Source organism: Antrostomus carolinensis, unplaced genomic scaffold (genome assembly GCF_000700745.2).
Source record: "Antrostomus carolinensis isolate BGI_N321 unplaced genomic scaffold, ASM70074v2 scaffold8220, whole genome shotgun sequence".
In the NCBI taxonomy this organism is placed as follows: domain Eukaryota; kingdom Metazoa; phylum Chordata; class Aves; order Caprimulgiformes; family Caprimulgidae; genus Antrostomus; species Antrostomus carolinensis.
In genome coordinates this window covers 1-21539 of record NW_010286394.1, presented here as the reverse complement: position 1 = coordinate 21539, position 21539 = coordinate 1, and the positions used below count along the sequence as shown (strand labels likewise).

Sequence of the window (21539 nt, the reverse complement as noted above, 5' to 3'; positions counted from 1 at the left end):
AATCTGATCCTCCTTAGAAGACCACAGGGACTCGGTAGCCATTTCAATTCTGCAGTTCTTCCTTGCTGTGGCAGACAATGTTCCTATTCCTTGTCCCCTTGGACTTGCTATGATAACCCACATGAGCATGCAAGTGTGGGTTTCCTATTGAAGTGTGTGAGGTCTTTGAAGAGTTGTTTCTTTTTAATGTGAGCAGTTTTGAGAATTACCACCATGTACAAGAGATGGAAATTATTTTCTCCTCATGTCATCCATTTTTGAGATGAGAACTAAGAATGGAAATGGGGATGTGTTGCCAGGGCGGGTGCGGGAATTCTTGAGAGCAGATCACTGGTAAATTATTTCTCATTTCCCTGAGATTATTGCACTGTCCTCTTGTGTGAAAAAGGACTAAAGAATTTAATGTTGGTGAGTGACTGAGTATTTTGGTTTTTAGCCAAGAAGTATGTGATCCCAACATAGGAGGTAATATCATAATGTGCCCTCAGTGTGATAAAGTATGTACCTACTGGAACCTCACCATCACTTGTGAATCATCCAAGGTAACTACATTCACAGCTTATAGACATGCTATTGAACTTCAGTTGCACTTTCTCTAGTGCTACATATAAAACAGTGTTGTTCCTCCACTGATGTCCTGCAGAATTGCTGGAGCTGTGCAAACAGTTGTGCCTTTTGATACAGTGACGGAATTTGGAAAAGTAGAAGCAAAAATAATTGCTCTGCTTTGTTCTAAGATAGTTTTTTTTGTGTGTGTGTTTGGTTTTTTTTTAATTTCACATAGCTTCTAAATATTTGCTATGGCAATAATAGGGGTGGTTAATAAAAAACTGTTTGGTTTTATTTTGGGGTACTCCTTCCTTTTTGGAAAAAAAAAAAAAGAAAACTCATGTTCAGTTACTAAAATCTTGATGCGCAGCTTTGAATCAATTTTGCTAAGGAAATGTTTAAAGAACGTTTTGACATTTCTAAGTTCTGCCCCCTCCTTCCCCAGGTAAGTTATCTGGATCCATGCCTTGAATTTGACCCATGTTGTCAAGGAGGAGATGGGTACAAGCAAGGCTGGGGTGGGTCATGACAGAAGCAGTGACATAGCCGTGCCCTGTTATCCATGACACAGACAGACTCTTGCTCTGAGTTCCTGACTAGAGGAACCTGTCTGTCTTTCTCCACTAACTTGTCCCATGTTAGCCTTTTGTCATTACTTTCCATGGATTCAGTCACTCCCAAAACTTTAATTTTTCGCCTACTCATTAGAAAGATTTTGTCCAGCTTTAATGTGTTGCTTCAGTGCACTTAAAGGGTAAGAGAAATCAGAATATAGGGAAAGGGCAAATTGTGACCACACAGGTACCTCATCAGAATGTGTTTTTGCTAACTAGCTTGATTTGCTGTCATTCCGCTTGTGAGAACCAGATGTGTCCATTGCCTTTTGTGGCTGTATTAAAAATACATCACTCTATACTGAGTTCCCAGACCATAAGCACTGTTTCTCCCTTTCCTATGCAACAGATGGAAGGAAGTTTGATAGTACACCATTTTACTATCCTCTTGCTGCATATTTGGCTTATATTTTTAATTCTGGTCTTTGCATTTAATTTCCTTAATTTATTGGAGGGTGTTGGCAGAAATTGAGGGAATGCTAGCAATAAAGATTGTTTATTAAACTGCAATTAAGATTGTTTATTAAATGGCATAAAAACTAAAAATCAACATGTTCAGTGAGCAGCTTCTGTTCTGGATCAGTGTGGAAGATAAAAACACAAGGTCAGCTGTATTTTAAGCCTTTTTTTTCTTTACCACTTTTTCCAGAAACTATGCATATTTGATAGCTTTGGGACACTGGTGTTTGCAGTATTTATGGGAATATGGGGTAAGTTGATTTCAACAACTGTGGTTTGTCATCTAATTTTGTCCAAGCCTCCAGCATCAGCCAAGAAAACATGGATAAATTTGCAACTGCTTCATTTTCTATCACTCAGAAAACCACCAGTAGGTAGTTCTGTATAAGGTACATACATTCAGAGCAAGTCTTTTTTAGCATCATAAGAAAACAAAAAAATTGTAGAACAAAAGTTGATCTCCACTGTCTGTTTTGTTTTGTTTGACTTGGAGAAGCATCCAAGAGAAGTGATTAGAGCTGCCCAGTGTTCATCCAGCCAGAGCCAGACACATCCTTAAGTATATCTGGCAGAGGAGCTGGGTTTTTTCCAAAGAGTCTTGGAGCTGCCTGTGCCTATTAACAGCTATGTGGCTGCACAAGGCAGTTGAAAAATTGTCATTTGTTGTATTTCCCAATAATTTTTTCCTCCTGTCTTTGTATAAGAAACTGATCATAAAAAGTGTAGTAGTTACAAGCTCTACATTTATCTTTTAGGAGAGAAAATGTATCTGAAACCTGGATGTTTCCCATAGGTGAAACATCTTGGTGCTGTATTTAAGGGATTAGGCAAGGTTTATTTCCCCAGAAAAGGTTTTGTTTGCTCACATTGGCAACTTTGTTAACCAGATTTTATCGCACTGTCTTATCCAGAAATTACCAAAATAAGTTATATGTTAGGTTTGAATACAAGGTACTATAGAGAAAATAACTCGTGTAACATTTTGAATTCTCATGTAGGCTGACAAGAATACATAGTTTGCTTTCTTTGTAAAATGCATTGTATTTTTGTTTTCCTATGATGACCTAAAGTGCTTCAAAAGAGCTACTGCTTTAAAAAAATATAAGATGAAACATATAATTTCAAAAATAATATTTCTTTCAAAATATATGCTAAAATCAAAATGCCAGCAAGAAATTCTCTAAATAAAAGAACATTAGAAGTTTGATACTAATGTAATCTTCTCCTGTCATCTGAATAGTTAATTTATTTGCTATTTGCTTTTTAATTAATATTGTGTTTCCTGTTTTTAAAAATGGTTCCAAGAGTAATAACTACAAAGTTAAGTTGCATGATGGCTGCAAGTTCTATTAGTATTTTTATTATTAAGTCCACCATATAAAGAGGTAAATTGTATTACAGAAATTCAGTCAAAATTGTACTGAATCCAAATGACCCATGATCCTGCTGCAATTCCAGTTGTAATTTTAATCTTGCTCCAATACTTTTGTAGACCTCCTGTTCCAAAACAATTAAAATAATATTAGATTTTTAGATATATTATTGCATTATTATCATCAATATACTTTTAATAATTGTTTTTTGGTTTTTTTTTTGTGCATATTCCCTTTAAAGATCTCAAAGCACTATGAAACACCAGGGAATTTGGCCTCAGGAATTAATTCTCTGTATGTTAATTCTCTAGACCTTCACTTGCTGCCATCACTGGATCCCCTTCCTGAACAGGATCAGTTAAACAAACAAATGTTCTCCAACCAAGGCATTTCTTTTCAGTCCTTGGTGACACAGCTTCAGAGGCAGAATACCTGGGCCATACTGGATGTCAGTGTTGAGGGACACGCAGAAGGGCCACCACAAATGACAAATATGAAGTGGAATTAGCATTCGGATCTCCTGATTCTGAAACATCATTTGTTTCCACTGTTAAAAAAATGCTTCCTAAGTAAAATGAAAATGTCAAATCCAGCAGCAGCAACTTCCCTGCTCTGAAAGACGCAACCTGGCTGCTGGCTTATTTTAGCTAGTAGAAGTTTTCTTTGTATTGTGGCTGAGAGAGCTGTCTCCGTGTGATGTGCCCTTCTTTTGCTGTTAGCATGGAGGCTGTCACAGAAGGAAGCCCTGCACTTTGGGACTCCCAAACAGCAGCTGGATTTGCAGCTGGAGCAAACCAGTATAGCCTGTAGCTTCCTGTGGATTTGGGTTGGGCAGCAGTTAGAGGTTCATGGAAGACTAATCTTGCTCTGCAGAAAGCAAATGTGATCCTCTGGCCCACTGCTTGGAATGGTCTTTGTCCTTCTAAGAGTGAAGTAGTGGAGAAATCCTCATGAGAGAGAGCCCTGGATAATCGAGGCAGGAGCCTTTCTGTGTGCCAAGGTCATCTCACAGCCCAGCCCTTGGAGTTTTCTGGTTTTTAGATGCTTCAGTTTGGGGCTTATTGACCACATCTGATTTTGGAAATCACCTTTAATGTTTGGACTTGTAACTGCATGCCATGGATGTTTCGTCATTCAGGACAAGGGGCCAAACTGGTTAAACAAAACACTTTTAGAGTTAATTAATTCCAGAGAATGGGAATAATGAGGAGTGCAGTGGCGGGATGCTAACCCCTCCTGGAGGCAGTGCTGCTGAGCCACACCACTCACTCACTCTGAGGACACTTGGTTTTCAGTAATAAAGCATTGCAGTGCACTGGGGAGCGTGGTGCTGACACCCGCCCTCCTGAGCTCCTCCCAGCCTTCTCAGCTGGGCCTGCCATTGCCTCTGCTGACAGATCTACCTGCATCAGGTCTCAGGCCAAAGTAATGAGTTTGGCAGGACAGATGTCTAACCAGCACCACTTAGGCTTCTGTGTACCTGTCCCCCAGTGCTTCCAGTTGTAGGAGCACAGTCCAGGGAATTTGCTGACCCAGCCCAGAGAGTTTTTAAGCTCCAGGCCATGCAAAAAGGGCTGCAGCCCCTTCAGATTCATCCTAGCATGTGTTTCGGCTGCTTTACCTGAACCATCGTTGATTCTTGTAGTCTGCAAACTGATAATTTGTCCCCACAAAAATTGCAGACTGAATGAACATGAGCTTTTCCCTGTGGCAATTTTTGGCGTACTGGGCTTTTCTTTTCTAGAAGTCCTGCACTCTCCAGCATTTTGTCTTCACCTATCCAACCAACTTGCTTTCTTATGGTCCTATGATAAACTTTTTCAAAAGTAGTCTATAATACGAAATCCAAAGTGCTCGTATTCTAGCCTTAGGCAGAAAGCAAATAAATTTATCTGTATTCTTTAGCATGTGCTTACAACACCATTTACCTCAGGTTTATCTTATTAAAATACCTATATTTCCAAAACAATAATTGCATAAAGAGGTAGATCCAATTATTTTCACCATCACAGTAGCCAATAAGAGTTTTATTCCATGTCTGTGGAGATCTGTATGGAAAACATGAGCCACATATTACAGGCTGGGGTCAAGCAGTGTCCAACACTCACATGGTATTGCTCACTTTGTTTGTCCTCTGGATAGTTACTTTGTTTTTGGAGTTTTGGAAGCGACGGCAAGCTGAACTGGAGTACGAGTGGGACACAGTTGAGTACTTAGAGCAAGAGGAACAGGTTCGCCCAGAATATGAAGCTCGATGCACTCATGTGGTAATTAATGAAATCACACAGGTAAGGAATATTCTCATAACTGGTGATGGCTACTGCAACAGACATGTTGTGAGAAGACATTATGAAAATGGTGAATCTGGACTGGAGGTGTATGAATCAGCAGTACTTAAAGGAGAGACGATAAACTGGCCTGGAAACAGTGAACTTATAAAGTACAGATGCATGGGAGGGAATTTATAGCCACCTGTAGACACCTTAAAGTAGTTGCCTGTTTGAGAAGCTTGCACTGCCGAGGTTCCTGTGTCATAAATAAACAGAAGTAGGCATCATCCCCAGCTTAGGACACTAAGTCTGCTTTATTAAATCCCCCAATAAATGATTCAGTGTTGCTGCCAGAGGCCAAGATCAAGAGCATTTTCTATCTTTGCCTAAGAATGCATCAGAAAAAAAGAGTGAAATAGAGGGGAAAGTGTTACACTATATATCATGCCAAGACTGTTTTTTTTAGCCAAAGATGTTTCTATTTGAAACATGTATAAATAGGCATTGCTGCTAAATGCATGTGGATGTAATTACTGTGAATACCAGCAAACTCACAGGGACAAGGATAATCCTCATTTAAGTGAAGTAGGATTCCTATTTATGAGGATCTTAGTTTAGATCTCTATTTATTAGACATTTTGAGTACCTTTAGCTTCTGTAGCTCACTCGAGCTCAGTTTCACTTTTTCTTATTCTCTGTCAAAATATTACTGTGGCATTTATCTGATCATTTGCATTGCTTTCACATTCCATCCACATTATACTAATATTTATTAGAGGGCACTTGAAAAGTTTGAAGATTGACTGTCATAGTTGAAACTATCCTATGTAGATCTTCTTTTTATATCTTGTACTTCAAAAAACCTATTTCTGTTTAAAAGCTTAGAAACCTGTGCCACCTTTAATGTATAAAGTCATAGCTAGAAAGTTCCTTTCAGACAGTTCAAAGAGTGAAGAATATGCTAAAACTTAATAATTTTGATCCTATAAGGACTCAGTGAATTTTCACACCTTCACACTGAGGGAAAGCCAGCCCATTGTCCCTGTGGGATAAATTGAGAAATACGGAGATCAGGGACCAAAATCTTAGTGCCTGCTAATTTTAGCCACTGGTGTTTGAAAGATAATGACCTTGGATGCCATGACCAGACAAGAAGGATGGGTCCATTGAAAAGGACTATGCACCCTGTCACAGCTGAAGTCAGTAAGAGCCGAGGACACTCAGCCTCTATGGAAGCAATTTTTCTTAGAATACGCAGAAAAAAAAAAAAAAGACAAGTGTAACCAGGCAAGACTTTTAAAAAAATGAATAAATGTGACTTTCCAGAATAACAAAGCAGGAGAGGAAACAAAACCAGGGAATTCTTTCTTTTTTTCTGCCCTCAATATCTTAAAGGGTTTACTTGGAGCACACAAAGATATGAAGAAAAGATTGGGTGCATCCTCAACCTGTTTCTAAATCTTTTACAGCAAGAAGAACATGTGCCATACACTGCCTGTGGGAAGTGCATACGAATGACTTTCTGTACAAGTGCAGTCTTCTTCTGGGTAAAGTTCTTCTATTCTTTCGTCTCATTAATTACTTCTCTAGTAAGTGTCTAAAAAAGATCCTCCCAGACTGATTGAAAGGTAACAATAGAACAGGTCCAGTCGGATTTCCAGCTGATACATAAACCAAGCCCATAAGGTATGGACCCACATGAAGAAGGTAGCTGTAGTCACCAAATACTCATTAGCATACCATCGATAGAAAATATTTATCAAAACATCCTGCAGCTGTAGCTTGTGAGTTATGCTTGCAAATATGGTCCATTGTTTTTTTCCTCATTATTTTAAGACAAATATCTTTGCTTTGGGAGGGAAGTAAGGTGAAGACTTTGGTTTATATGCTCTCCTCCCTACCAGTTTCTATCCTGCTTGTTCCAGCCTTTTGCTTCAATATCATGTCTCACAGTCCTGGGCTTCTTTCAGGGTTTTCATTTCACTTAACAGAGTATAGCTGGGTGCTCTCTAGTCTTCCAGAGCTGCTGCTTTAATAACAACTAAAGCTTGAAAGCAGCAAAATCACCCATGAAACAATATATGTGGTGAGCATGCCCAGAGAGGTCACCTTGAGAAGCTCAGTGTTTTAGCATGCTGCGTATCCTCCTTGCCTGTAGCACAGACAGCAGCTGGAGAAGACCTCATCCTAGGTGATAGGAGACAGATAGGAGATAGAGTGATGGCTGGCAGCCCGGGAGAGCCTCAGCATTAACACATCTGAAACGCAAAGGAAAGAATACTGGCTTGCTGTTGGATTTAAATAGGCAGGACTTCAGGTTGAAGGGAAGAGACTTGGTCTAGGTTTGTCATTTGTGTTACTGTACTCTTATTATCTGCAGGTTAGAGAGAGGTAGGTGGATTCATGGCAGTTTGCAGAGATAGTGAAAAAATATTCACAGCTCTATGGACCTCAGTCTGAATGATAGCAAGAGAACTAGCAAGAAATAAAAGCAGGAGAAGAAGCAGAAAGAGAGGAGATGGCAAGCAGGATGGGGTGCATGGATCATTATTACAGTTCCTACAGACTACATGACTTGGCTTAGAATTTGTCTATTCCTTTGAGGGGTCTGTAGTCTGTACTACTATAGTGTGAAAGGGAAGGTACAGCCCCCTCCATAATCAGTGCAGACTTGCAAGTAGATTTGCCATCCTGCCAGTTGCCCGGTGTCAAAGAGAGGGATTTCTTCCATCACATGCCTCGAGGTGTAAGGTTTGATTACGCATCTCATTATCTTTGCTCGCATCAGTACAAACCTTGTTATTAGTCATAAAACAGACCATCTCTTTTCTTCCCTGCAGATTGACTATGCTGCATGAAAAAAAGTCATCTTTTATGGATTCTGTATTTATTGCCTTCTATCTGATTTGATCATCCTCTTGCGATGGAATGGCAGGCACACAATTGGTTTCCTTTTGCCTGTTGTAAAAAGTGTATCAAACTCTCTTTTTCCTAAAGCAAAAGGTTCAACATTAACATCTTTCTTGCATTCTCTTGGCAGATTCTTTTGATTATTGCTTCAGTTATTGGAATCATTGTCTACAGGCTCTCAGTTTTCCTGGTGTTTTCTTCAACGTTGTCACAGCACATTAGTGGAACGGAAGCGATCCGCAAGTACCTGACTCCGCAGACAGCCACTTCAGTAACTGCTTCTCTTATCAGCTTTATAGTCATTATGGTTCTCAATGTCGTCTATGAAAAAGTGGCAATCCTGATTACTGACTTCGGTATGCTGCTGCTGTACCTCAGATAGAAACTTGGGGTAAAATATAAAGAAAAATAGCATTTATGTGTATAATAAGAACTCCAGTAAATGAACACCTATACGACATATTTCATAATTTTCCCACCAAATCATACAATACTATCTAGAAATTTTCAAATACAGATCTTCTGAATATCAAAGGAATATGATATTCAGCTCTTTGCCTGAAAACTCCTTGTATAGATAGCATGAAAAGATCGATTGTTTACAGTTTTGTGCTTTTGAAACAGACAAAGCAAAGAAAATTACTATAATAACCAAGCTTTATGAAAACAGATCAGTAACGCATAACACATTCAATTACATTAGCTTTTGTTTATAGGGAGAATAGCTATTTTCTTGTAAGTAAATGAAATAAGGTTGGTATTCCAAAGCTAGATACCATGTCCATGTTATTAAATAGATAAACAGTCACAAATATTATTATTCTTTATATCCAAGCCATCAACATTAAAGTAGCTATTTTACTTCAGATGCATGAAGTAGTGTGATGTTTTAATACAGTTTCGTTTAATACCGTTTCATCAGTTCAAAGTGTTACATTTGCAGCTTTTCTGAGTGTGCTGGATTTGGGTCCACTGTTTTTCCCTTGTTCTTTTTCTTTATTGTCAGGAGCCAGTTCTTCTCCTTTTTACAACATATAGAGTTTTAGGATTAGCATAATGGTTACAGTATACATGGGGATTATGTACAATCTAATTCATAATGTTCTCAGTCATTTTAAGGAATACAAGGTATACTCATACTTTTCCAAATGAGGCTCTAAAGCAGCTTGTAGGTTCCTTGTAGGTTGGTGGGATTTTTTAATTATTATTTTTTTTAATTGCAGAGCTTCCAAGGACACAGACTGATTATGAAAACAGTCTGACCACAAAGATGTTCTTGTTCCAGTTTGTCAACTACTATTCTTCATGCTTCTATATAGCATTCTTTAAGGGTAAATTTGTAGGTCACCCTGGAAATCCAGTTTATTGGCTAGGAAAGTATCGCAATGAAGAGGTAAGAACGTAAGATGGTTTCTGTTTCTAAATGGCAGGAGCCATTAGTCCAGGTATTCTGCTGCAGTTAGGAGTGTGTAACATAGTTGTACATATTTAACATCAGGGTTTTAAAAAGTGACTACTTCCCAAGCCAATTGCCTCCTTAGTAATCCCTAGCATAAATGAGTGTGACACGAGACCAGTTGGGCTTAGAAATGTATTACATGTGCCCAGACAAACTTACTTTCCCATGGTCCAACAACCTGCGAGTTAGCCCAGAGGGGAAGAGGAGAACATCAGTAGAAGCATTCCTGTTCTGCTGGGTGACCCTCGCCTGATGACAGTGCAGTGCAAAGCTGCATGACTTCACCTGGTGTTTCACTCTTTCACTAGTGTCCTGTCAACCTACCACATATGACCATACGTGGCCTGGAATTGGCTTTTGCATACATCACTGGAAAGATTTGCCTAAGTAGTCTTCTTGCATTGCTATAAGGAATGTTATCATAATAAAACAAGAATGCATTATTTTAAATGCTTCATTCATTCCTGAGAAGTTAACCAACTTCAAAAATTTTTCATGTCTCTCCCAACCTTCAGTGTGATCCAGGTGGATGTCTCCTTGAACTCACAACTCAGCTTGCCATCATAGTAGGAGGTAAAGCAATCTGGAACAACATTCAAGAAGTGCTTCTTCCGTAAGTTCAAATGATGAAGTAATCTACTCTTTCATATTTGAAAGGTACTGCTTTTGCTTGATGCATTCATGCATTTGATCACTAAATTTGATAGGTGCATATTGTATTCTAAAAGAGTAAGATTAGTCTTTTGGGCCCTTTTTAGACAGTTTGGATATTTTTGGTCTGGTAGCTCTGAGCTCCTCTCTCTGTCATTCTGACTGGTTTTAGTTCTAATCAGAAATGCTTCCTTCCTCTGCAGATCATACTCAATGTGTTTCAGGTCGGATACTTAAAACTGAGGCAATAGAAGCACCAAAAATATTAAAGTAAATGCTGTTACTTAATATTGAGTGGAATGATTTGTTGTTATACACTGGGCTTTTAAAAATCATGCATAAGTTACTAATTTAACTCAGTTGGTTTTACAGCCATATTTGCCATTCATAGTGCCTATACTTTCTGTTTCAGTGGTGCAGATCTCTGGAAGGTCATGTTTTAATGTAAACAATAAGCAAAGTGCTAACCACAAATGCTTTCCATTTAATTTAGGTTAAGATACTATTCAGGATTCTGTTCCTTCTCCCAGGACTTCTTGTTTATTTTATGCTGATCAGTGGCTGTTATACTGCTTGGAGCAGGGAACTTTGAGTTTGCTCAGGCCCTCCTGAATGCCATAAGCACCATCCCACAGCATTGTATTCCTTCTGGCTGTGGTTCTTCCAAGCCCACAAATTGTACTCCTTTGCTGCGCAGTGACCCCACTTCAAAGTGTGTCGTAAATACTGTGTAGGGGGGTATAAGTCATGCCGGACCTCTATGGCTTCTCCTATTCACTGGCCTAATACCAACACAATCAAACGAATGCTCAAAGTGTTACCAGAATGTATACTATGGAAGGAAAAAACTCTTTACTCTTTCTATTCACACCCACGTAAATCGGCATTGTTATGATGGGGCTAGGGTGCTCTGCTGAGATATGGTTGTGCAGTTGTAAACAACTTCCAGGCACATGAAGGACAAGAAAATCATCAGGAGTCATCAGTACGGATTCACCATGGGGAATTCATGGTTGACAAACCTGCTAACCTTCTATGATGAAATGGCTGGCTTATCAGTAGATGAGGAGAGAGCAGTGGATATTGCCTGTCTGGACTTTAGTAAGGCTGTTGACACTGTCTTCCATAAAAGCCTTGTGGAGAAACTGTTGAAGTATGGGCTGGATGAGCAGACAGTGAGGTGAACTGAAAACTTGCTGAATGGACAGGCCCAGAGGGTGGTGATCAGAGGCATGAAGTCTAGTTGGAGGCCAGTCACTAGTGGTGCATCCCAGGGGTTGGTGCTGGATCCCATCCTGTTTAACATCTTCATTAATTATCTGAATGAGGGGACAGAGTGCACCCTCAGCAAATTTGCTGATGACACGAAACTGATAAGTCAGAGGGTTGTGCTACCACCCAGAAAGACTTTGACAGGCTGGAGAAATGGGCTGGCAGGAACCTTATGGAATTCAACAAGGAGAAGTGCAAAGTCCTACACCTGAGGAAGAATGACCCCATGCACCAGTATGTGCTAGGGGCCACCAAACTGGAAAGCAACTTGTCAGAAAAGGGACTGGGGATCCTGGTGAACACCAAGTTCAACATGAGCCAGCAATGTGCTCTTGCAGCAAAGGCTAATGCTATCCTCGGCTGCATTAGCAGTGTTACCAGCAGGTCAATGGAATTGATCCATCCCCTCTAGTCAGTGCTGGGGAGGGCACACCTGGAGTGATGAGTCCAGTTCTAGACCCCCAGTACAAGAGAGACATCGACGTACTGGAGAGAGCCCAGCAAAGGGCCGCGAGGATGATTAAGGGACTGGAGCACCTCACATGTGAGGAGACTCTGAGAGAGCTGTGACTGTTCAGCCTGGAGAAACGAAGGCTCAGAGGGATCACACCAATATGTACAAATACCTGAAGGGTGAGAGTAAGGAAGAGGGAGCCAGACTATTCTGAGTGATTAACTCCCAGAGACAGGACCAGAGGCAATGGGCACAAACTGAAACATGGGAGGTTCCCTCTGAACATCAGGAAACACCTTTTTACTGTGAGGGTGACAGAGCACTGACACAAGTTGCCCAGGGAGGCTGTGGAGTCTCCATCCTTGGAGATACTGAAAAACCATCTGGACATGGTCCTGGGTAACCGTCTTTAGGTGGCCCTGCCTGAGCAAGGAGGCGTTGGACCAAATAACCTCCAGAGTTCCAACTTCAACCATTCAATGATTCCTTAGAATTTAGTGATCAGAAGGAATTAATCTGTCTAACCACAGGCCTATATTTAACTTGATTTTTTTGTTACCTTGAATTTTATGTGGTCATTCACATGAACAACAGAAGTATAAATCAATATGATTCTGATATATTGTGCTTTTACATTCTTATTTGTGCTTGTAAATAACTGCTTTCAGGATAAGGTGACAGAAGATTATACTCATATTTGAAGGAAGTTTTCACTAATTCAAGAGTAACAATCCACTGTTCAAAGCTGTAACAGCACAAATGCCAATTTTTTTCCATTTACTGAAATTTTTAGGTTATTTTACCAATGTTAGTGGTCTTTTTCTCCCTGGCTGATAGTTGGATTAAGAATCTAAGTGGAAGATACTGTGCAGCTGCTAGATCAGAAAAAGTTGTTCCACGCTGGGAACAGGACTACCATCTGCAGCCCATTGGAAAACTTGGACTGTTTTATGAGTATCTTGAAATGGGTAAGTGGCAGTTTAGTTTGGATTCACTGTCACTGCTGGATACAAACATGCTCTAAAGAAAATCTTCATACAAGCAGTGCTTAATAAGTTTATAGACAGAGGAGACACAAGTGTTTTCCAAGACAAGTTTTGATGAGTCATTCTAGATAGTTTTGCAAGCTTTTATTAAGCAGCTATCCCTCAATCCAGTTTATAACTAGGAAACAGCACGTGACTATACAAAGAGGAGAACTGCTGCTTCTTTGGCCCATCCTCTGAAAAATGCATCCAGAAGGCAGACCACTGCCATGTCCTGGTGTTGTACAGCACAGCCCCTTGTCAGACTGCTCTGCTGGGGATCTGCCGTCACCAGTACTTGTCACTGGTCTCTTGGGAGCTGGCAGATCTCTGGTTTGTTGCCACCATCCGTTCTGCCAGAGCATTGCCAGCATACTTGTGGCAGCACACAGACACCAACAACAGGATTATTAGTTCAGTCTTTCCAGCACAGCACTGAGATAGATAGTCATTATGCTTCCAAATCTTCCAAGACATAAGAAAGAAATGGATGTTTAAATACCCTGAACAGTTCCTCTTGATGTGTTGTGACTTGTAACATTTTCCTGTCCCTCCACCTGACAGGATTGTCAGTACTTTTGTGGTCTTATCTTCTCATACATAAGGTTTGCTAGGAACTCAGCTACTCTTCCTTGTCTCTCTCTCCCACAGTTGGAGTATATAAAGTATACATGCTCATATATGCCTATCTCCAGTAAGTGAAAGCCCCATCAATGTATGTAACCTTTCCCTTTGGCAGTTATACAGTTTGGCTTTGTCACTCTGTTTGTGGCATCATTCCCCCTGGCTCCTCTTCTGGCTCTTATTAACAACATGTTGGAAATCCGGTTGGATGCGTGGAAGCTGACAACCCAGTTCAGGCGCATGGTTCCACAGAAGGCACAAGACATCGGCGCCTGGCAGCCCATCATGCAAGGCATAGCCATTCTGGCGGTGGTCACCAATGTAAGTACTGGGCCAACAACTGCAAAAGGTAAAATGCCCTCACGGCAGGGGTTACATCCAAATGTGGGACCACCATATGTGGCAATGGAGCACTTAAAGGATCCTAAATGAATTACGAGCGTCAGTCCCTTACAATTTCATCCCCTGTAAATTGACTCTCAGTTACTTTCCAGATATTCTGGAAACAGAATATGGCTACTGTCTGAAATACTATATGTAAAGAAAATAAATTTTATTTAGAGATGCTAGAGTCTTCAGAAAAATCTGTTACATATGAAGACTATAGTGCATCTTTCCTAAAATTATAGTGCATAGTACAGAAATCTTTTCGGACAGTCTACAGCTAAATGCATGAATTTTGAAAAAAATAGGTTGCAGCTTAGCTAAGTTATAATTGATTGTTTCTAATTGTTACAATTCTTATGGTCATGCTTTCATATTTGAATTTGGCTCTAAGCAATTTTATACTTAGAGCAAAAATTAAGCTTCTTTCTTGGGTACTTAAAAATACAATGTGTGCTCAATGTTGCAGCACTCTACCTTTTGAGATAGGAATGAATTTTCTGAGGAGCTGCAAATTAATCTGTTTTTCAGTTGAATTTATAATTAATTTTAAAAGAGTTTCTTTAAATTATTTAGAAAAACATTTTTTTATGATGACTGTACTCCTAACAATGAAATTCAGACCTTTCAAATTTCCTTTAGTGTTAATTCACCAAGATCATGTATATAGGCTGCATTGTGGGAAGAAAAATAATCCATTGGACTTTACCACTGTGAATTATTTGATTGCTTACTCTTAAACAGGAGATAATATGTATTATCTTTCAAAAATTTCCCATTGCCGGCCTTTCTCAAAAGAGCAGTGACCACTGGTTTCCTCTGCAGGGACAGTACACCACAGACTGTCCATGGTTAATACCTTTTTCAACAAGATCACCATTTTCTACTGTTATCAGTGAAATCAGATATTCTTTCTGGTACACTTAAAGGTAGCCACTTCTACCAGGACTTCGTCCTTGCAGTAACACTACCTTACTACTCTCAGTCGGAGTTTCTGGAGGAAGCAGTGAGGCTGCAGACAAGAGCTCATCTTAGCCCAAGGTTTCACAGGAGGCTCTGCCTGTTTAGAGAATCATGGACTTTGGGTAAGAGGAGGGAGGCAAAGCTGAGGTACTTACTTGATAGTTAGGGGACTTGTATAGTCATTAGGTGCTTGGCTGGTCTGAGCTCTCAACCCCAGAGGTTCTGCTTTTCAGAAATAATGGGACAGGTACGTGCACCTTCTCATCCCACATCCAGTGAGTGTGCCTGCATATTGCTCTCTCTTTTTTCTCCTACTTCTAAAAATCTTCATTTTGCCCCTGGAAGGATGAGGCTATTTTCGAAGTATGGGAATATGAGCTTCCATGACCTACTGCCTATTGATTTATCATCTTCTCAGTAGGTTGTTTGTGTTATTTTTGAGGTTGGGGGTGATACCATATAGAGGTAGGACTCCAGGGTGGATGTCAATGATTAGGAAAATTTTATTTGTCAGCCTCGGCTACCAGATGTATTTTCAGGTATTTGAAGATCTCCCAAAATGGACATTTTTCTTTTTCAGAACTTTATTTTACACTATAGCAATTCAACAGGCATGGTAAACATAGCTAGGATGTAGAGAGGAGACTCAGGAGGACATAAAGACAGAGCATTAAGCACAGAGAAATGTCAGAAGAAAAATGGAACTTGAAGATAGAAAAATTGCAAGAGTATCTGTGAGACAGACAAACTAGAGCATATGCTCCAGCTGTTTTGCAGTGCTCTGCTGAGGCAAGCCAAACATAAATCCAGCTCTTCCATAGACATATGAAACATTCAAGACCTACTAGTAAATCTGGTGTTAAAATTTAAAACAAAAATGATGCAACTTTGGTAACACATGTTCAGGTTGTTAGAAATGTCAAGTGACACCAGAGATACTTTGGGGCTCTTTTGTTTTAGTGCCTGTGTAAAAAAAATGTTAATGCTAACTCTCCCAGCAAATTACGGAGATAGTGCAAATTCCTAGATGAAGCATAGCTGTAGTAAAGTAGGGGTAATACTATTGGTGCATCAATATCCTTTTTTGAACTGGGCTGCTACCAAACTTAAAGAATAAAAGGCAAAGAAGTTTCCGGTGCCCTGGAAGACAGACAGCTATGTTATGCTATTGGATAAGCGAACTGTCTTTCCTAGTCAATCCAGCTGGGTCTGGTAATACTACTGTGAATTTAAAAGTTGGATATACAGCTTAAGATTACTCTAAAATATTGTTGCAAGTACTTTAGTCATAGTTCTTATGATGTTCAGGGCAGAGTTAAGGTGGCTTTTGTGACCTTACAGTGACTCGGACATGTAGGCTTCTGTTAGGAATGTATTCATGCCCTGCTCTAGTTTCTGCATAAAAATGACCCAGCAATAATTTCAGATGTCTATTGCTACCCATCCACAACCCACCTGAGGCTGATTGGAGCTTTGCAACCTTTCTTCACTCCAAATTCCTCTCTATGCACTATACTCCTCAAGGCACCACTGAAAACATGGAGTCCTCAATGTGCAAAAGTATGTTGACAGCTTGGTTTTACTCTCTGTCCTCCCTGACAGGCACTCAAGCCCAGTGTTCATGTGACTGCTAACTGCAGGCATGTTTCTTTTAGAGTTACCCTTTTTGGAGGTCTCACACGTTAGCATTAAGGTCAGTGTGAAGGTAGTGCATTTGCCGCTGACATTGGTGGGGCTATTAGCACGCGAGGGGCACAGCACTGGAGATGGTCATGTTCAAAAGGCCCTGCTGCAGGTGTTGTAAGGACCTCAAAGAGATCAGTATGTCCTGCTAATGAAGTGTAAACTATAAAGCCATATACTAGATCAACTGCTAGTAGCTGTTTTCTTCCTTTAGGTGTGTTTTTCTCTTGTTTGACATCCAGGATCTTGTATAGGCCATCAGTCTTTCCTTTACCATCCCTTCCTGATGTACAGAAAAACTGTTTCTTCTCTTTTGTTTGACATGGTACAGCTGATTAGACTTGGATAGTGTATCATGTAGTCCTTCATACATTACCCTTGGAACACCTGCTATTAGCTTGCAAGCAACTTTTGCACAAAATTATCAGTTTTGCAACTTGCTGCTCAGGCACTGGACTTGCTGTTGCATGATACCGAAGCATCTGTTGTTGATTTAAAGACTGATTTTAATTAGTTACAGTATAAATGGAAAACTGTGTGCAATAAAGCTTGGGAAGTAGAGAATGTGCTATTTGTTTGTAGTTCTCCAGTGCAATACTCTGAAATGCAGCCCATAATTCAGGAGGAAAAAAGTTTTTCCTTTGAGAGGATGCCGTAGGATTAGCTTTCATATTTCTGTCCTTGCAGCTCTCTGGAGCACATCTGGAGATCATTCCGAGAGAGGGAGGAGAGTGGGATAGGGTTCAGATTTAGGATTATGAGAGATCTGGGGCCTTGCAAAAAATTCAGTAAGAGTAAGTATTAAGTTATTTAAATACTGTGTTCCAGCATCTTTCTAAATGATACACAGAAGCAGCATCAAACACATTGGGCCCAAAGGGAGAAGGGATTTACTGTTCAGTTGCTATTAGTTCATTTATTGTCTGACTGGATAAGCTAATGAAGAGGAAGAAATTATATTTAACTAAAACTTTCTGTGCTTGTACTTCAGTTAAAAACAGAGTAATTTAGATGTGAGGTCTTTTCCCTGCAACTGCAAGGTGCAGTAATATATATTTCTTCCAAGCCAAAAACACCTACTCTGTGTGTAAATATAAACAACACGTAATTTTCACTTCATTGGACACTGGTATGTAATGCTTAAAAACAGTTTTTAAAAGTGCATGCCAATTACATTTGATTTAAGCCAGAATACAGCACAAAAAAAAAAAATCTTGATAATTTTAAATGAGTTTATTTTAGTCTTAGGATGCCTCCCTTTTCTTTCTCATCAACCAAATTAACTTTCTCTCAACTAAACTGAATTTTAACAATATTCTGGAGAACCAAATATAGATTTTGGACCATAGTCTCAATCTTAAGTCTTTTTTTTCTTCAACTTTTGTTTTTAACTAGAATTTGGCTTCTCAAGTACTTCAAAGTAAGATATCTCAAAAGGTAAGACATTAGGCAGTGGTGCTACTTGAGGTGGGGTGGGTCTTGTACCCTTTTCAGCTCCTTGCTCCTTCCTTTCCCTGTCTTTTCCGCTTGTTGCTGTCTCTTCTGTTGTGCTGGCAGCAGTGCGTGATGAACCAGATCAGGGAGCGGATCCGGGCAGGATTCCCCACCAGATCAGGGCCGTGGTCTGATGGGCTGCACGGCTGCATGAATGCATGAGTGACTGCTAGGGGCAGAGGCAGAAGCAGTGGTGGTTGTTTTAGCTAGCAGTGCCACCAGAGTGTTGTTTGAGGAACTGTAGAAGAGGTGTCCGCGGGATTTTTTTCCCCTTTACTTTACAGCTGTTACAAATACCTCCTCAAACTGGGGCTCTCTTGCTAGGAATGCTGCATGAAGATGGACAATTTTTGCCCCATCTCATGAAAACAAGGAAATAAAGACTGCATGAATTGCAGACTGGAATGACGGGGAATAAAATACAGATATTAAACAGCTCTTAAGCTCCTCTGATACCCATTACTGCTTAACTGTGCCCCTTCCTCTGTCCCACACCGTTACTACAGCTTTTTTCTGCCACTTTTGTGTATCTCTGCCTGCACCTCTCTCACTCTAATCCCATTAGATCCCTACTTCACACCTTTCTCCTTCATATCTCTGCCCTAGTACTTTCCATCCATTTTATCAAGTGTTTTTTTCCCCCTGGGTGTGGGACAGAAGTCTTCTTTTTCAGCCCTGGAGTGCAGCTTGTCACTTCCTCCTAGGTGCTGGGCACCAGAGGTACCTGTCCTCATGAGTTGGCCAGGCAGCCTCTAGCTAGGCGCTCAGCTGCAGATCTTGCTGGTGGAAAGTCTTCCTCACAGGGAAACCTTTTGTATTTGCAATAGCAGAGGAGGAGAGTGAATTAAACATAGTTAACCTGCCCTCCAGAAAAGGATGTTTTGGGAAGTTTGTCAGTTTAGAAAAGACTTCCCACAGCAAACCCACAGATCCAATTTCCTACCCAGTTTGTGACCAGTAGACTGAGTAGGACAGAGACTCTCTTGGGAGCAAGATAAAAACAAATAGTCACGTCATATGTAAAACAGCACTATGCAGCTGCTGCTAAAAAAAATTATCTTGGCATCAAGAGCAGTTTCCATATGTACTGACACTGAAACTTAGGAGGCAACTGCGAAGATTAATTTGGGCTGGCTAGCACCTCAGAAAGAGTGGGATGTGTCTAGGGTCAGAGATGGATCAGCTATATATAGAAAATTTATTTAATTCTTTTACTCAAACCTCAGGCTTCCTGGTGAAATTTAATTTTCTATTATTGAGGGACTCTTTGCATTGTTTCCATGAGTTTCATCAGGCAGGATTTCTTTAAGCATCTCATAAGTCCATCTGAAAGCAAGCCTGTTTGCTGAAGGTTACCTTAGAATACTTTAAGGTGAGTTTGGCTGCTGGCCTCCACTGCATGCTCATGAGGAAAAAATTATATTATAGTGTAACTTTTTTAAGGCAGCCAGCAGAGCTAGTGTAACATAAAAACTGTACAGAGTGCAGAGTCCAGAAAGAGATTGTTTTATGCCCATGAATGACTACATGCTAATATACAGAGGGAACCACTGACTGGAAAAGCACATATTTTCTATTTTTAGCTCATACTGTAACTTTTGAGATACTAAGTGTATGGCAAAAACGTTATGTATTAAGGCTTATTTCTTAAATGTTACTCTGTTTTTTTGTCTTCTTTTTCTGAAATGCAGGCTATGATAATTGCTTTTACATCTGACATGATTCCTCGTCTGGTTTATTACTGGTCCTTTTCAGTCCCCCCCTATGGGAGTCACAGCATTCACACTATGAAAGGGTATATAAACAGTACCCTTTCTGTCTTCAATATATCAGACTTCAAGAATGCAAGCAAGCCATTTTCTTCTTGGTTTGGGAACCAAACGACATGCAGGCAAGTGTCTAACCATTCTTTTCCAATCTGAAGAATAAATATATATTTTTTATATCTAAATCATTTAATTAAGTTTAAAAAACACAGTAAGATTTGTTAAAACACAGTGAAAGCCAGCGTATTTTGAATGGCAGAACTGAGTGGAAGTATTCACTTCTAAATTAGTGTTACTCAGAAAATTCTTACTTTAATTTGTTTTTCTCATAATTTATAGTCTACAAAAAAAAAAAACAACCCACCTTTAAATTTTTTATAAGTAATTCTTAATATAGTGGCCAAAAAAAGGACATTTCAGCCAAATATAGCTTATTCTGCAGGTACAAAGTTTACCCGTTACTGTAGTTACGTGCAGCGCACTGTTCCTGGATACGTTAGGCAGGGACATGTCTTGCTCCATCCTCTGGCCACAGTGCCTTACTGCAGAGATGCTTGAGACGCGTGCCTGACTTTCCTGCATTGCTTTCAGATATCGGGATCTCCGCTACCCTCCTGGTCACCAGCACCAATATGAGCATAACATATACTACTGGCATGTCATTGCAGCCAAGCTGGCTTTCGTCATTGTCATGGAGGTAAGTGTAGGGGGTTTTGAGCATTATTTATTTAAACTTCTCTTTCCTCCATGCAGAAAATCCTTCAAAGATGTTCTGTCCCGGCACACCTATGAGAGCTGGTGATGTGTGCTAGCATGAGCAAGAACTTGAGAGTTGTACATAAAGCATAGCACCATTAGAAAAAGAAGTCCCTGAAGTCACGACATCAGCAAAGGATTGCCCCACATATTTGCGGTTTCTTTTCCCAAGAACTGCAAAATTATTTTTAGTATTGGAAATAGAAGGGACAATTACACCAAAAATATTTTTACATATACTTAGAGAAAGTTTGTGCACAGCCTCATTAATACATATACATAATACATGTGCACTAGCAGAGTGAAGTGTATAGAGACGGTCACTGCAAGAGGTGAGTCTCTAGATGAGCATCAAAAAGCAATTGCTCCTTCCTCTGCAGCTATAGTCTGAGCTTATGAAAGATCAGAGTCAGCCCAAGATAAAGGGAGAGGAATATTAGGTATTATTTCATTATAAAATGGAATACTCGGGGCATGATCCAGGGACTGCTGAAGTCATGAGAAACATGCAACTCGTTAGATCAGAGCTCCCGTGGCAAAGCCTGTTGCCCCCGAGTTATTTGAATAAACCTAAAACAATTTTAAAAGAAACTGTAAGCAGTATTCCCATGCAAGCAGACAGCACTGAGTACCAGGGTTTTCCCAAAGCAGGCAGAGAAGTCCTTATTAAAATCAGGATTAGAAAATCAGAAATTCTAGTTTATCAGACAATTATTCTATTCATTAGTCATGTCTGCTTTTTAAAATACTGTTCCACTGTGATTGGTACTGGTACAGAACCAGCTCAGAGTCTTAACAGATAATGTGACATTTCGTTTATTATAATAATTAAT

At 39.9% G+C, this 21539-nt stretch overlaps 1 protein-coding gene across 1 annotated transcript in view; it reads left to right on the top strand.

The window, feature by feature from the left end:
- Window positions 1-20647, top strand: part of ANO6 (anoctamin 6) — a gene marked incomplete at both ends in the record, with an annotated part of 42944 nt that extends 22297 nt beyond the window's left edge. The window contains 11 exons of the mRNA XM_010166896.1: window positions 437-542; window positions 1813-1873; window positions 5138-5283; window positions 6735-6812; window positions 8306-8531; window positions 9399-9568; window positions 10150-10247; window positions 12849-12979; window positions 13776-13981; window positions 19876-20075; window positions 20542-20647. Of these exons, the coding sequence (XP_010165198.1) occupies window positions 437-542; window positions 1813-1873; window positions 5138-5283; window positions 6735-6812; window positions 8306-8531; window positions 9399-9568; window positions 10150-10247; window positions 12849-12979; window positions 13776-13981; window positions 19876-20075; window positions 20542-20647 (1528 nt within the window). The remainder of the gene's footprint in view (window positions 1-436; window positions 543-1812; window positions 1874-5137; window positions 5284-6734; window positions 6813-8305; window positions 8532-9398; window positions 9569-10149; window positions 10248-12848; window positions 12980-13775; window positions 13982-19875; window positions 20076-20541) is intronic.
- Between the last annotated feature and the right edge of the window lie 892 nt (window positions 20648-21539).